General features: G+C 44.9%; 1 protein-coding gene across 28 annotated transcripts in view; it reads right to left on the bottom strand.

Moving 5' to 3' along the window:
- The window catches only part of MBNL3 (muscleblind like splicing regulator 3), a 93,460-nt gene that overhangs the window by 14,192 nt on the left and 62,721 nt on the right, over positions 1–16,547 (bottom strand). For 17 of the 28 annotated variants that reach the window (XR_012055967.1, XR_012055968.1, XM_072929078.1 and 14 more), the window contains 4 exons: positions 10,203–10,403; positions 8,536–8,772; positions 6,211–6,264; positions 920–1,070 (listed from right to left, as the gene is read on the bottom strand). Coding sequence is in view for 21 of the 28 variants with exons in the window: in XM_072929078.1 (XP_072785179.1) it covers positions 920–1,070; positions 6,211–6,264; positions 8,536–8,772; positions 10,203–10,403 (643 nt within the window). In the remaining 7 variants the exon portion in view is untranslated. The remainder of the gene's footprint in view (positions 1–919; positions 1,071–6,210; positions 6,265–8,535; positions 8,773–10,202; positions 10,404–16,547) is intronic. The other 11 variants (XR_012055969.1, XR_012055970.1, XR_012055971.1 and 8 more) reach the window with 2 other exon arrangements.

Below are 16,547 nucleotides of genomic sequence, written 5' to 3'. Positions count from 1 at the left end.
CAGAGAAACACTCTATTTTTTTAAGTATCATCTGACAAGTAAATAAAGCATTAAACATTAAAAACACAGGGCATTAATTTTCCTATGATACTCTGAATGATAGTAATGATACTAAACTATGAGCTATAAACTCTGGAATATTCCTAATTCACCCACTTATAATACTTTCCACTCCAAGCATGTTTTGTTTTCCATTTGGCTGCAGTTAATTGGCCAGTCAGAAGACAGTCACATCTGCCACATTAATATTTCCAGTCCTATAAGAATTACTGAACTGCATCTTTCAATTTAACTCTGAGACCTTAAAGGTACAATAAAAGCTGGGAGTTAAATTGCTTTTAAAAAGCTTAGGGAAATGTACTAGTCAAAAGACAAGGAAGAGAGAAATATATGCCTTTAAAGAGGATTATATAATTTGTATTTACTAAAGACTAACCATTCCCTCTATAAACATCCCAGCTGCTGCAATATGTAGGTCAGTGAGATACAAGCTCAGGGAGGTGCCTACAGCCTCAAGAGAGCAGGCACAGAGGTCTATAGACATTTTAACATGAGTCCAAAAGAGCACTACGCAAGAATCAAAGAATTAATTTGGGATTAACCAGTTGAACCATAAGGAGAAAAAACAGAAAGTATGAATTCAAGAAACATGCAGACATTTTTCTTAGTTTGACTGCTTAAAAAAAAACCCAAACCACACAAAAAGGGCTAAGAAGGCTCTTTACATGTGAAGAGCTCTAAATTGTAGTAAGTGGAGGGAAAAAAGTCAAACAACAAATGTTAATTTTTCATCCATTTTTAACATGAAACTACACACCAAAATTCATTTGCTAAAGACTCTTACAAAACTGCTCATTAGCTGAACACCAAGGTCATAAAATAAACAACCATGATGATAGGAAAGCAAGGACACACTTACCTGTAGGGATGAACGTAGGCTGTTGCAACTGCATGTTGGCTAGAGCCTGTTGGTAGTGGAAAACGCTTGGGTTAAAGACTGTGGTGGCACCATTGTTTTTTTCAAGTGCTGGCCTCTTTGGTAAAGGTTGAAGTGCACCAGGCGGCAGGGCCTGTGGATAAGGGAGTCATTAAAGACAAGTGGAGTAAATAAAGGGGCCCAGATGTAGGTCAAGCATGCAATAACTAATTGGGGGTCTTGGCTGCAAATCACCTGCAACTCTATCAACTTAGCGAGACAGGAAAGAGAAGAGCAGCTAAGTCACAGTACGTGTAGTAGGCGAAACAACAGCTTCACTAGGTAAGCAGTTAGTAAATGCACCAGGAGGAGGGGCAGAGTCCAGAAAGAGGAGGGTTGCTAAGGAGCTTTTCAGCAGGACAGACTTGGGTACAGAGGGAGAAAAAAACCACTGGGAAAAGGAAGGGGAGAGGTGATCACCTGGACAGGATGCTACAAAGAGCAGTTGCAGGCAACAAGCATTAAAAACCCCAAAACAAATAGGAAAAATACAGTAGATGACTATTTAAAACCTAGGAAGATTAGCATAAGCAACAAATGCCATGGAAAAAAAACAGATGCTTGTCTCTGGTTCAACACCTGCCTACATGTATGTGTGCATGTGTGGAAGTGTGCACACTGTGCAGCAGCCAACCCATGTGTCCAGATGGTAAAGCTGTAGCTGTCGCCAGTTGTACACATAACATTACATTCACAGTAAAATGCATTTCCACTCGTCAGTAGAGAGTCTGAGCAACATGGTCAAGACCAGGCCTGATTCTCCACTGGTTACACCAGAGGCACAGCCCACCACCAGCAGATTTGGACCAGATCCCACTTTATAGAAGGTGGCCTCCATCAGTCAAATACTGCTCACTCATTATTAACAGTGGAAAAAGCCATTGACAAATCCCTTCTTTTCATTCTATCACACCAACAGGCTTCTTCCAGCCCGTCAAACCTGTTTCATGATCAGACTTGGTAAAAAGCATTAACCCAACTCAGGAACTTTTCTCAGTGAGTTACTCATCATTCATCCAAGCATGTCTCAACAGCAAAGTAGTATGTCAGGTTCTTAAGAGACAGGAATGTTTCTAATGATTTACAGCTTTTCATTGTACCCAAGTAAGAAACCACATTTTTTTTCTCCACATTGTGATAGAAAAGGGTCCTTTTTAATTATGCCCCGCAGTCCTTTTGCACGTAACACTCCCATTGACGTCAATGAGATTTACGCACGTGGAAGTCATGCAGAATCAGGTCATTTCTGACTAGTTGTTAGTCTGTATCATGTAGCAAAGCAATGGCTGAAAAACAGGGTTATCACTACTACTTTTATTTTAATACGTCACAAATGAATGGTAGGTAATAGAGAAGGTTTGGCTAATGAAGGGTTAAAACTACAAACACACAATACTCAGAAGGAAGGACACAAGTAAAGAGATTTTAAAGCTTTATGAAGATCAGCACACAACAGAATGTAAGTGAAAGCTTGCAACAGTTTGTCACCATCTAGAAACAGGTTTCATTTCATTTGCTATAGGAGACTGCTCATCTGAGAAATGTTAAGCAACATACTTCCAGGCAAAACATTACTCCATCCTATCTCTACTCACATGGTTGCTTTTGGGCGGTTTTAATATTAAAAAAGAAAATTAGAAGAAATTGCCTTGCAAAACTGCCCTCAGACATGCACACATCCTTTGCCTATGCCAGTGGGCAACCACTCTCAGCATTAGGATTTAATCTTCCCAGATTTCTTCTGGCTGCTACCAAAAAACAGCAGTCAAAGATGGGACAATATTCTCAGACACAGACACCAAAATCTTTTACTTAAGATGCCTATTTTAGGATGATGTATGAATTTCCATTTCTAGGTAAGCTTTCATTGGTATCTGTGTTAAATCTGTCTGTTATCTACAACTTGTCTATTTAATGATGGCTATGTGCATGTTCCTCCAGGCACGGGACAGATCTGCAGCTTATACAGTCTGGAGTAGTTTCATGTACATCACAGAGGTTTCACAGCTTTAGAACAACTGAAGAACTTGCTACTTAAATTGACGCTCCTTATGGTACCCAATTGCTAAATAATCCTTTTCAGACACTTCCAAAATACGCCCCAAAAGAAAAATGTACTAATTATAGCAAAGCAACTGTGCCAGGCACATAATGGACTTTTGACTCCCTGCTTCTTGGCCAAAGGCTGTCACCACCCAAACCCCACAATGGCAGTGCCAAAAGCGGAGCAGCTGAAGGCTTTGAGACCGTGCTGTCGTGTCCCAGCACATCACAGGACAATTCCAAAGCACAGCCCTGCAGTCAGAGGGAGACACCAGCAGGCCCCAGGGCTGTCAAGACATATCAGACTATCCCATCAACTCTACAACATCACCCTCCCTCCTAACCTGCTACAGCCCCTTGGGAGCAAGGGAAAGAAAAGAACTATGGCAGCCTCACTGGTGCTCCCTCAACAGCAGTCAGGTGGAGAAACACAAATAAATGCAATATTTCCAGAGTGTTCCAAAGAAACAAGCACTCTGCAGCAGCTCCTGTGCCACCTGATGTCCAGCTCTCCCATGTAGGCTCTGTGGCCAGGGGAGCTGGAACCCATCTTGCTCTGCTTCTGGTTTGACCCAGCCCTGTGGGTCACCCCTCCACCCCAGCAGCTGCAGGAGTGTTCACACAGGATATGCAAAGATGTGCTCCTCCTGTTGCCAACCGATCTTATTTTAGATACCGAGGTGTAGGAGGGCCCAAGGAGACAGAACCAACTGGCTCCAGCCCTTCCCCAGCCCGTGTGCTGAGGTAAGAGCCTCAGGCCAGGAACACACTCACTGAAGGTCCATCTGTAATGCCTTGAAGAGGCATCTAAAATTGCACATGATGAAGCTGGGCCAATACAGCTTCTGCAAGGGAAGCTGGCAGGGACACGACAGGAAACAAATGTGTCTCATTTGACACAGGCTACAATTTTGTATCACTCAGGACCTGCAAGAGTTGTAGCAGCTCGAGGGGATACAATATTCCTTTCTTGCACCATGTCCTGGTTCTGAAAGAATCCCACAAGCAGAATATACAAAAGGCAACAGAGATTCCTCACCACCAAATTCTCTAGTTAGTGTCTCTCAGACTAAACCCTCCTAAGTAAAGAACTTACTTGATGAGTTTACCTCATCCAGCTGCTTGTGCTTTCCCTCTAGACAAGCTATGACCACCACAAATACAGCAGCAGCTCTTGTAACAGCAGCAGTAACTTTTTCTGACTTTATTTTTTCCCTGTGTGTTTGTGTGCACACATGGGTATGCAATTTTTGCAACAGGATCAGGCCATCTGCACCAGTGGAAGGGTTAATTCAGTTCAGAATCCATGTGATAGTCCTGCACTGATCCAAACGAACACTGCACTAATTAAATGCCAGGCAGCCTCCCATTTTTGGGCTGGGAAAGCCACATTCCTGCTCGAATGAAGATGTGAACAAAGAGGCTTGTGCCACTTCTCTGCATGGCATGGAAAGCAATGCTTCAGCAAGACTGACTGATAAAAACACACTTCATGCTAAAGTCAGAATTTCCCACGTGCTGGTTAACAAACCTCTCATTATCTTTTGCACGACAAGAACTGGATTAAATCTTTCCAACAAACAATTTAATTTCACCTCCAAGTTCCCCTCAGATCTCTATCTCCTGGGACCAGCTCACACTTTCACCCTTCTGCACTCAGAGAGGGGCTGGGTCTGCTGCCAGGCATGACAAACACAGAATGCTCTGAGAGAGGGCAGAGGTAGCATCCATCCCCTGGCAGGCAGCAGAAGCAAACTGAGCAGTTTCCTCTGAAGATCATACATGCTCTTGTCACTCATGAAGGGCTCAGAGGAGGTGACATATTCCAACAAGTGGCTGCAAACCTTTTGATGTGTCAGAGCAGGAAGACTCATGCAAGCAGCTTCTCTTGTAGGGTTTGTTCAGTGGGGGATAGTTATGGGCTCTCCCACTCTCTGCAGACCAGGTCTCCTCAGAGGGGTGGCTCTTGGGGAGGGCAGCTGTGCAGGTCCTGCCTGCACTGGCTCTGGGGCCGTGTCTGTGACAGCCGTGAGCACAGCAAGTGAGAGCTGTGATGTCATTCACAGCATCACTCCACCACTGCTGGCAGAAGCTGGGCCTAGCAAGGCTTCCTACTGCAGCTGCCTAAAACTCTGATAAGCAAGCCTCTTGACTGCTTAAAACCAAAAATAAGTCATTGGAGAGGAAGGGGAACAGATGAGCTTCTCCTCCCTAGCTCTGGGAATGAGAAGCAACATCAGCTTGATGGTTTCGCAGTTCCTATGTGTTCTCTCTTCCCTCTCCCTGCTATAGCTGGGCAACAGATGCTCTCTTTTAAAATGTATTGTATCCCTTACTATTTGGGAAAACAAGAAAGCATTTTCTTCTATAGAGCCAGGACTGACAGCACTGTGAGGATGGCCTTTGCCTCACTGTCAGTATCACAAAGCCAAGTAAAATATATTATTTGAGAGTCATAAAACAACCAAAGACATGAAGATAGCTTGCAGGCAGAAGCTTGGGGAGCAGATCCCATGCTTGAGACTGAAGCAAAAGGCACCCAGAGTGAGGTCCCTTTGCTGACATCCCCCAGTCCCACTGGGGAATGGGGGATGAACCACAGACAGAGCCAGCTGAAGGGACAGCCATCTCCCCAGCTTACCCAATGCATGAGCCAAGTCCCACACTGAACCTGCCCAGATCCTGTGCAGGATGCTGTTTAGCCCTCTTCCCCCTTAATCTCAGTTGTGCTCATTACACAGAATGCTCTTGTGCAGGGCAGTTCCAGCATGGCACTGCCAGGCAAGGCTGTGATGTTGAGAACACAAAGAAAAGTTACTGGATCTGTCCCACAACTACCCAGACTTCTGGCATTTAGAGCACACTGCAGACCTAAAGAGCTAAATTCCTAAATTCTCCCTCAAACATTGCATCTTGTGACTCCAAAGCTGCCAGTGTTTAGAAAAAACACTTCAAAAGCCAGAGCTGCCTCCCCCTGAGATTATTCACTGTCTCCAAAACACATCTAGGCTTCAGGAGGCAAAGCTCAGACGTTAATGGGGCACAGGATTGGCATGTCTGAACGCACACTGAACATTTCTGGCTGGGATGGGCAGTCTCCCCGGCCACTAACACCACAGACCAAGAGCAGGAGGCTTTCATGCAGATTCAGATGGTTACGTGCAAAGCGAGAAGGTGAAAGGTCCAAGTACCAGGTCAAAGGTTGCCTCGAGCGGTCGCTTCAGTGATCTGACAGCTGGCTGAGTCTTAATTAGCAGGCAGCGAGCACATGATGGCAATGGGCCGGGGAGGGGGATCAAGCACAGTAACAAAAACAGCAAGCAGAGGTGTGTCAAGAGACAGCAACAATTTGGGAAGGCGAAGAGAAAAAAAAAATAAAAGAGTGAATGCGTTATACAATATATTAAAAAGACGAGGCATGCACAACATGGGGGGGCTGGGTAATTACCTGGCCTAGTGGCAAGTCAGTTACTTTGCCTTGGTAAGTTTTAAAAGTAAAGAAATGTCATCACAGGACACGTGCTTTGGAGCTTTGTCACATCAGCTGGCACAGCAGGGCAGGAGCGCTCAGGGATCAGCACCTGCACAGGGACTGGCACTGGGCTCCAGCCCTCATGCTGCAGCTACACAACATGCAGAGGCCAGCAGAGCACTCGTGGAGAGGAAAGGACCACTGGAAAAGGAGGGAGCTTCAAGCACATGCTTAAGTGCTGTCCTGAACTGGGGACAGAGCCTTATCCAGTTCATCCAGTGCTGCACTGACTTCAGCCAAGCAGGAGTGAGTAAAGTTGCTACTTGTGCACATCAAGTAACTGCAGGATTGGGTCCCTCAGAAATGCTCAATTTAGATTTGAAGTAAATTCTAAATCTGTTTAGAACATAGACCCACCCTGGCATCTGTTTTTCCCTCCAAGAAAATGGAGCATCTTTCTTCCCTTTAATAAAGTCTTACACCTCAACAGGTACAGTAAATGCATCAAACCAAAGTCAATGAATAATGTAGGCTGTTTTGGTAGCAGGGGTGATGCAACAAGCCATCAATAAATATTTTAAAGGTTCTCGTTAACAGCATACAAATAGGGTTAATTACATTTTTAAGAGAAGCCAGCTGGATTAATAAAACATGCATTGGCTTTGGTTAAGTAGCAGTGTCCTAGATAATTAGTGAAAAAGTATAGATTCAATTGTGAAGAACACAAGAGTTTCATTTCAGAAGGTTATTTTTTCAACAGACCTGGATGCTTATTTCAACAATAAAACAGTAAGAAAGCAAATAAATAAACTCTGCAGGACAAATAAATATTGCAGTATAAATTAATTGTTCAAATTACATTCCAGGTAATATTGATCCTACAAGGAGAGAACTGCCCTGGCTCTGCATTAAATTTAATTATGAATTAAAAACAACCTCCTTCATTATCTTAAAAAAAAAACCCAAAAAAGTATTTAGAAAAAATTTAGGGGCCTTAATTCTAAATCAAAGAGAAAGCAAGAGCCTTTTTAAGAGTAATTAGAAAAATTTTAAGAAATCATCGAAGACATGGAAGGAACCTCTAGAGATCAGCTAGAACTGCAACCTGCTCAAAGCAGGATCAACTACAGCAGCTTGCTTGAGACTCCATTCAGGTTCAGATACAAGTTCTCAGTATCTACTGGGATGGAGAATCCTGTTGTAGTGTTAGACCTTTCTCTGGTAAATAAGATTTTCCTTATGTTTAAATGGAATGTCTCGAATTTCAATTTGAGCCCATTGCTTCTAATCTTTTCATTGGACCACAGGGAAGAGTTTCCCTCCACCTTCTTTACCTCCCACATGAGGAATTTATGCACATGGCTAGGATCCCCTGGGCCTCTTCTTCCCTCCCCAGCTCTCTCATCTCTGGAATTAACAGGTCCCATTAAACCAAACTCAACAGAATGGCAAACATTTATATGAGCTAGGGCTCACCTGGTGAGTCTTCCTTGACTCACGTTCAGAACTGTAGAGCTAAGTAGTCACAATTCAACTTAAAATGCAAGTGGGACCATCTCTACCAGGCCCAAAGCATCAAACAGGTCAGGAAGTCAGCCTTGTTTTGTGTCTTGTAATTTCACTAAGTCTTGGCAAAGGTATCGGACACAAGCTTGTTAAACTCAGGCAACTGATATAATCTACTTTTTGCAAAGAACAGGCCAGGTTCTCCCTGAAAAGGATATATTGTGTATTGAGGAAGCTGAACTGACCCCTATGACTCAGCCAGGGAAGGTGTTGGGTGATGCTGCACTTGCATTCATGTCACACCACAATGTCATGTCAGCAAATCACAGGGCTGGGCACCATATCACCTGGTGAGATGTACTGTGCCACTGAGGGCTTCATGCTGTGGTGAGCACAGAGACAGGATGAAGAGATGGGATGCATCTTGCACATGCTCTCAGCTCTCTAGTCAGCCATTTACAAAGCTCTCTACTTTTCCACAAATAACACGTGGAATCTCTTAGCAATGGAAATGCAGCTTGAGAAGAGCTCTACTTACCATTGCAGCTGCAGCTGTCTGGTTCACCTGGTGTTGAGCTGCCTTGATTTTGGCTTGCAGGTGTGCAGGGGGATGAAAGTACTTGCATTTCTCCCTAGAGCATCGACCTTTGATGTAATCCATGCAAACTGTAACAGTATTTTCATTTGTGTCTATCATTGCAATATCTATAGGGTGAGCATAGCGGCAATCATTCTCACCACGTGTGCAATTTCCACGCTGAAACTCTCGACAAACCTTAAAAGAAAGTTACATTGTTGAGCAGAACATGAAGTTACTTTTCATTCAGTATTTTCAACACAGCATATCATTTCAGCTGGCCACTTTAAACCATGTGTATATTCTAAATCGATGCTCATCTCGGGTAGCACATATATCAACAGACACAGGGACAACTGGTTCTACTCGCAACTGCTTCAGGGGATGAAAAAAACCACATTAACAAAGCCAATTACCAAACTCAAGTGAAGTACAGAATTTGTGCAGAATGGAAAGTGACCCCAAAAAATCAATGTCATTTTGACAAAACTTTTGCAGTACAGGATTTCTCCCCTGCCTCTAAAGCTTAAATGTTAATAACTCTGCCATTTGTGTCTCACCTGGATTATGTATTTGTTATGGAGCATACTCTCGGGCAAGATATTTAATTTTAAATTATACATGCTACTGCTATTTGCAACAACTACTTTTTCTTAAACATGAGGTGCCTCTTTCACATAAATAGTCTCCCTGCCCTTCACAATAAAACCCCAACCCTGACATTACCTGACAGCACATTTGGTTACACAGCAATGTGTTTGAAGGTGTTTCCAAAATTACTAGTTGTACTAGGATCTCGCAGATCCTCCTAAGTTATGACCACTGAAGCATCAGTGGCAGAGGAAAAGGTTTCACAAAAAATCTGCAAGGTTTCTTGTCTGAGGAACTGAGAGAAGTTGTGGAATAATATAGCAAGTGGCACAGCTCACGTACCAGTGTGCAATCAGACTGACTGTGGGGAAAGGTGAGACATCAGCAAGGCAAGATAAAGTACAAAACAATGTGTTTTGAAATTACACCCTTCTCTGCTATCTTCCCATGTTATAATTTACACCTGCAGGGGCCTCTGAATTCAGGTCCTCAGCCCTTATCTCCTGCAGAGTCTCTGCTCAGGGTTTGAAAGACATTTACAACATCTCCACCATTAAGTCCCAGCATGTCCAGCCAACTGGGGCAGGAGAGACTGGGTCTTTCCAACACCACGCACTCTCCACTCCCATCAGTGTAATGCTTAAAGCTTTCAGTAAAAGCTCAATATGCTCATCTCTGGAAAATGGAAACGTTTGTTATCTCCAAAACATCTCCCACCCAACAAAGTTTAAGAGCAGACCATCTACTTGGTTTTTTGGGGTTTTTTTAAGCATAGCAGATCACATACAAAAAATCAATCCTAACCCTGCTCTAATACCCACTAATACCAGACGAGTGAGCTTTCCCAAATTTCCAAGGATTTGGGAAAAGGCCCCACAAAAGCATCTAGTCTGGAGGAAAGCAGCAGCCCTGTGCTAGGAAAGCTGCAAGTTCAACTCTGTACTGTGCTGCATCAGGTCATTTTAGCAGAGAGCAACAGCTGGGACCACATGTCGTGTTCATCCCTGTCAGCAGTATTGTATCAGATGTCCAAATACCTCCAGTTTATCCGTACGCATCAGTTTCTGCCCAGCAGAGCCTCCCGGTACTGTAACAGTAGGATTTCCAGAAACCAGGACAGGAGTATTTGGTAAAAGCTCTGCAGGAACTAAGCCCATCCCAGGAGAAACATGACTCAGGTAGGGACTAAAAGCCATTGTGGGGCTCGTTGCAAGCGATGGAGTCACAGGAAATGTTGTCTGTGTACAGAAAGAAGAAAAACAAAGTATTAGTTAAAAAGCTTTGTCTTGGATTTCCCATCAAAGCCTTGCATCACACTTCAATCCTTTTAGACAATTTGATTAGCCACATCAAAATGCTGTGCTCTCCAATCTATTCATTTATTGCCATTTATTTGCAATCCATTTGCTTCTCCTGACTCACAGATTTGTGACTCATCCTGAATACAAGATATCTTTATTTGTCAGATCAAAGCATATTGATGATCTTTATAGTTTAATGACACAATTAAGAATTTCATGCCAGCAATTAGGGCAGGCCCCAAATTAAACAGACTTCTAATTCCCAAATATATGTCTCAGCTTCTTTATGCCTACACTGCAATGCTGTAGAGAGACTGCAAGGTAAACTGCAGCTTCAGGACCTGGAAGCAGGTAACCCCATTAGCTGCACAGCTGCATCCACCATCAGCCTGCCCTGAGCTCCATGTTAGCATGGCCAGGTTAGACCAAAAGCACCATTCAGTCAGGTGAGCTATCTCAGCTGCAGTATGCTCGGTTGGTCAGGCATCCTGCACATCTGGGGTTGGTTTCAGAGTGTCAGAGTCCAGGCAAAAGCCATTTTGCAGAAGGATCTAAACCTGTGCTCTATGTGAACGGCAGCAAGAGGACACCAGACTCATTAATGTCACAACATGCCAGATCTCACGGCTTTGGCAAGAGCAGGTGAGTCTTGGGCTTGGAATAGCAAGGACAGAGTGTACCAGATGAGATGGCTCAAGCGGACTAGTGCAAGGTCCAAGACCCCACCTGTGCTACAAGGAGCCACGTTCTCTTTGGGACAGAACAACAGGCCATAAAGATCTTGACCACTTCAGGTCTCTACATTGTGTTAGGCAGGTCCTCTGAGTGCAGCAGATCGTCAGTGCTGGGGGCCAGAAACACTTCTCTCCACCTGCCCCCATTGAAGATGACAGCATGCGTGGCAGCACTCTTGCTCCTATAGCAGGGGCTTGAACACCCCCCAGGAAATGCAGCCTGAAACCTGCAACCATTTTTATTTTCCCTCCTGTCACCTGCTCCACTGTGAACTCTGGGTTCCAGTTAAAGCTACTCATATTGGCAGGTGTCTAAGACACCATCCTTGGAAGCTATGCCTCTATTTGGCAATAAATACAAGTGTGCTTACACAATTGCCTGGGGCAGGTTTTTGGCCACACACATCATTCCCTCCTTTCTTTTGTTTTGGTACTTCTAGTCCCGTGAACTTCTAAAAGAAACCACATATGGACAGAGTGTGTTCCTCAACAGCACCTTCATCCTGGTGCTTTCATACTTGGCTTGTTGTGATGTGGAAGAAGTTAACCCACAGTAACACCAGCCAAGTGTCCTAACCCAGCTTTAGCTCAACAATTCTCCTTCCTAAGGCCAGGGACAGCAAGCAGCTCCCCAGCCAACAGGAAAGGGAATTGTTGACAGAATATATCCCATTTTCTCCTCCTCAGTGAGGAGACACAACTTCCTGCATCAGTGGTGCTGGATGCTTTAAGTGTAGCGGAACCAAATAATTATTTTTCTGAGGGGGGTTTCCAATTTTCCTTCTTGTGAGCCTTTGTCAAGCACTGCTTCAGCTGTTGGGAGAGTTCGGCCATTAAAGCCAGAAATTCCCCAATCCATAGCCCTTTATTAAATAATTTTCTTCTCTCTTTCAATTCTCTGCAGATCCCAGACATCTTATACCTTTATTGCTAAAAAACCTCTTTAGGATTTTCAAAGCTGTGACTCCCTGAACACTTTAGTGAAAAAGCAGCATCCATTAGACTGTTTTCTTTTATGCAAGTACCAGTAATTACAATGGTATCTGCTGAACTTCCATCACCATTTGCACCACAAATGCTATTTTAAAGAGCTTCTCCCACCTGGCCAGTCTGCACAGGTTATAGTGGGGTCTGACATGTTGTCAGCATGTGCTTTATGTACCCATAGTAGCCCAAACCTTGCAGTACATGTGGCTTACACAAATGTGTGGGCAAGCCTACCTTATGTTTTTCAGCACCTAATACAACAGAAATATCCTGACTGAGTAAATGTGGCACAAACACTGCTCTCCAAAATGCCAGGAGATCCTTTAAAGCAAGCTTCTCCTGCTTGGCTGGGCTCAAATACAGCCAGCAGTCAGGCCAAGGCCCTCTCTGGTTTCTGAGACAACGGGAAGATGTTCCTCCAATTACAGAAGGAAGGATTTGTGCAGACTGGGAATGCTGGGGCTTTGCAACACCTCACACTGAGTGAATTCACCTGAAACATTCACTAAGAGATGATATACCAACCTCTTCACCACAGCTACTACACAGGTAGCAGGACCTGCTCCCTGAAACACAATCCCCATCTCCCTCAAAAGCAGTCCCTCTAATCACTGGGAGCAATCAGCAAGGGCTAAAGGATCCAAACCCAAGCTGAAGCAAGCGCAGAAAAGATGTGCATGAGGAACAACTGAGTAGTACGATCCACCTGCGATCCTGGAGACCTCCAGAGTGATGCTCATAGGAGCAGGAGGAGTTTTTATTGCTGCTGCTGTTTGTTCACCCCTTTTCATGCCCTGACATCTGCTGCTGCCTTCCCAAGGTTTCACAAGGCTCCTTCTGCCTGCCTGCACCATGTGCCTGCTTCCCCGATGGGAAGCGCCAGTTGTGCTCCACACCCTGCCTGCAGGCTGGGGCTGCCGCTCCTCACAGCCAAGCGGGTGCACAGCCAGGGAACAAACAGACCTCACTCAACATATTAAACCTACAAGAGCTGGGTTTTAAGGCTGGAGTGTGCGAAGCACTCTGAGAACTGCGCCTTTGTGAGCTGGCACCAGGGAGCTCTGTATTTATTGTGGCTGATGAGGGGAAAAGATGGGCTGTGCTCACTGCCAGACCTGGCTGCCTGTCTTGGATTGGGAAATCCAGTCTGGCTCATGCATCAGTACCAGTAATAGGGATGCTGCCAGCCAATTCTTTCCTCTACGTCTGTGCAGGTCCCCCATGTCCTCAGGGAATGTGAGAAAATTTTCTCCTTCAGCTAGAACCCAAATGTAATTTTTACTCCAAACAGCACTGCCCTCCTCAACGTGCCTCCTGTCCACCCCTTGTGACAGCTTTTGGCTGGGATACAGTTAATTTTCTCCATAGCAGCTGGTACAGGGTTGTGGTTTTGACTTGTACTGGAAACAGTGTAGACAATTCAGGGATGCTTTCCTTGTTTCTGAGCAGTGCTTACACAGGGTCAAGGGCTTTTCTGCCTCTCACCCCACCCAGCCAGCGAGTTGACTATGGGGGGCAGCACAAGGAGTCGGGAGGGGACAGAGGACAGCTGACCCCAACTGACCCAAGGGATATCCCAGACTGAATGGCATCAGGTTCCTGATATAAAGCTGTGGGAGGCAGAGGAAGGGAGGGACAGGAGATCTGACAGAGCAATGTTATGGCTGTACACTAAAAAACCATACTCTCAACTTAATTGCTGGTGTGCTTTAGGACAAAACAGAGGGACTGAAAGTATCAGCACTTACTCCTGCTGCCCCCCTTAAAGTTCTTGCTAATTCAGGAAACACAGAGACAGGTTTCCTTGCAAATTAACTTTTATAAATCATAGGACAGAGACACTACCAGTAACTCCTGTACAGAGAGAAGCTGGTTACAGTGCAGCAGCAAAGGGTTCAGGCTGGTAGCAGCTCACAAGACTGGTTTACTGAGTATTAAAATGCTTATAAGAATTGTAATAATTTTAAAAAGCTGAAACGGCTGTTGTGAGAACACATCTCAGGGGGAGGGTTGCCAAGGACTCGGACGGCTCTGAGCTCCTCACAGACCTCAGGCACGGAAGCTGTTGGGTTGAAAGTGTGGGCAGAGAGAAGGAACCATCCCAGGGAGGGACATTTGTCACCACTGGTGACAACAGAACCCGGAACAGCTGATTTTGTTAACAATTCAGAAGTTGCATTCAATTTGGCTAGCAGAAATTGTGCTAAAGCTAGAGAAGAAACACAGAGTGGGTGTGAAGAGGAAGGCAGAGAAGCGGTTGGTGCTTTGTCAAACACAAGCACTGTTTCAGCCAGAAGTGTTGATTCTGAGTTACCTCAGACCCCAAAAAAGGGAAAGCCTGAAAATGAGAGGCCCACTGTAAATACAGAGGTGTTGATAGCCTGAAGGAGGGGAAACAGGTCACTGCTAAGAAGCTATGTATGGAAAGCACACAAAAAACAATGGCAGCTTACAGTCTGGAGATAGAAACTAAAGATGAAGATCTCATACTGACAAGATTGGAAACCTTGATATTAAAAATGTACTTGACACTGTCAGAAAACCAAAAAATCTGCTTTCCCCCCAGTGTAATTCCATGGGGCTGGCTGACTGCAAATACACCCTCCAACATGAAGGCTGAGCATGCTGGAGTGAATCCAATGGGCCAAAGCATCCAGCTACCTACCACCACAGATGCTCATTTCCCCAACCAGACTGCAGAGACACACTCCTAGCTCAAAGGATCTTTCATTTGTGGGTTGCTGTAGTGTAAAACACAAGTGTTAACACCCCACAGCACTGTCTCTTGGCAGATACCAGCTCCTGGGTGGGCCAGGATACCTGCATTTATTCATTCCTAGCATGCCTTTGACTGAGGCTGAGATATAAATTAGGCTTTTGCTGCGTGGAAAAAATACCTGTGTAAAGCACCTGTTGAAATTGGCTCCAGCACTTGCTCCAAGCATCACTGGCCAAAGCAAGTTGCTTATCCTCTGCTTTAACCCCTCCATCAGCACCAAGAAGTGGCAGCAGGATCCTGCTGCCCCAGAAGGGGACAAAGGGCTGGGTTAAAGTCTGGGCTTCAGGGACATGGGTGACTCAGAATTATCAAGATAGTCCTGATGAAGAGCTTGAAAACAAAGAGAGGAAACAGCTTCCCTAGGCAGCAGCAGAGGCAGCTGCAGAGGAGGAGTGGTGGCAGGTGTGTCACCACTGCTGTGCTCTGTCAAAGGCTTGTTCAGGCACTAACAGGAAGCACTGGGCAAACCAGTGCCCTGCTTCACCACATCACTTGGAGCCTGGGCTAAGCACCTCCATGGTCAGCTCCAAAAGTCTGCCCCACGCTGCCACAAAGGGACAAAGCAGGATGGAGAGGATGGGGACTAGGCCCAAGGTGCAGCACTTTTTGGGTGGTCTTGCACTGGCACACTCAGGACACCAAGTGACCATATCTGAGAAACCAGACATAACATTGACCAGAGCAGCTCTTCCTATCAAAGCCAGAGCCCAGCTCATAGACAGACACCATTTCAGGCAGCCTGGTGAAAAGCTGCTCTGTCAAGTGCTGGTTTGGTTTGGATTTGGTGGGGGTTTTTTGGTGGTGTTTTTTTTGTTGGTGGTTTTTTGTGGGTTTTTTTTTTTTTTTTCTAACTCAGTAGCTTCTCTGGTGAAACTGCACTTCAAAATACCTAAGCATTCAGCCACTGTTTGGAGCTATTAAGTATGCTGTTTCAAATCTCATCTCTGGCAAGCATCCCAATTAAGCAGGCATCCCGTTGATCAGCTTTCTGATCACATGGGATTTGTTCTGCTGCTGCATCAGATACAATACTTTCTGCTTTGACGAATTTCATGCGTACCAGAAGGAGGCCCCACCCTTCTCATTTAGAGAGAAAAAAATTCTCAAAGCCAGCTTCCACTGACAGCATCTTCCGGAAATCAAAGGCAGTTGAACGAGCAATCTCTTGTTTGTCCTGAAATTGGTGTGGAGCAAGTTGGGCAGCAGGAATCAGACCAAGAGCTTGTTTAGTCTGAGTAAAGTGTGGGAAAGCACGAAGGGAGCAGTCACTGCAGAACAAATTTTTATTTTTCTTCTTTGCACACGTCTCCCTCATGGCACAATTTAAAAACTAGGGTTTTTTTCTCATCAGATAAGATTACTTCTGAAATGAGAGCACTAACTAGACAAACCAACATATTCAGTCTCAGAGGCAATTTAAAAGGCAGGAGTAAAATTTAGGAGCATAACGGACCTGCATGATTGCAAAGTGGGAAGATGGGAACATTCCAAAAAGGAAATCCCGAAGATGCTTTGAATAGCCAGCCAAAGAACATCCACCATGAATTCCCCACAGAGGAAAACTCCAAATAGGAAGGGTTT

Source organism: Taeniopygia guttata, chromosome 4A (genome assembly GCF_048771995.1).
Source record: "Taeniopygia guttata chromosome 4A, bTaeGut7.mat, whole genome shotgun sequence".
NCBI lineage: Eukaryota > Metazoa > Chordata > Aves > Passeriformes > Estrildidae > Taeniopygia > Taeniopygia guttata.
The sequence above is the reverse complement of the archived record's forward strand: the minus strand, read 5'-3'. Positions and strand labels throughout refer to the sequence as shown.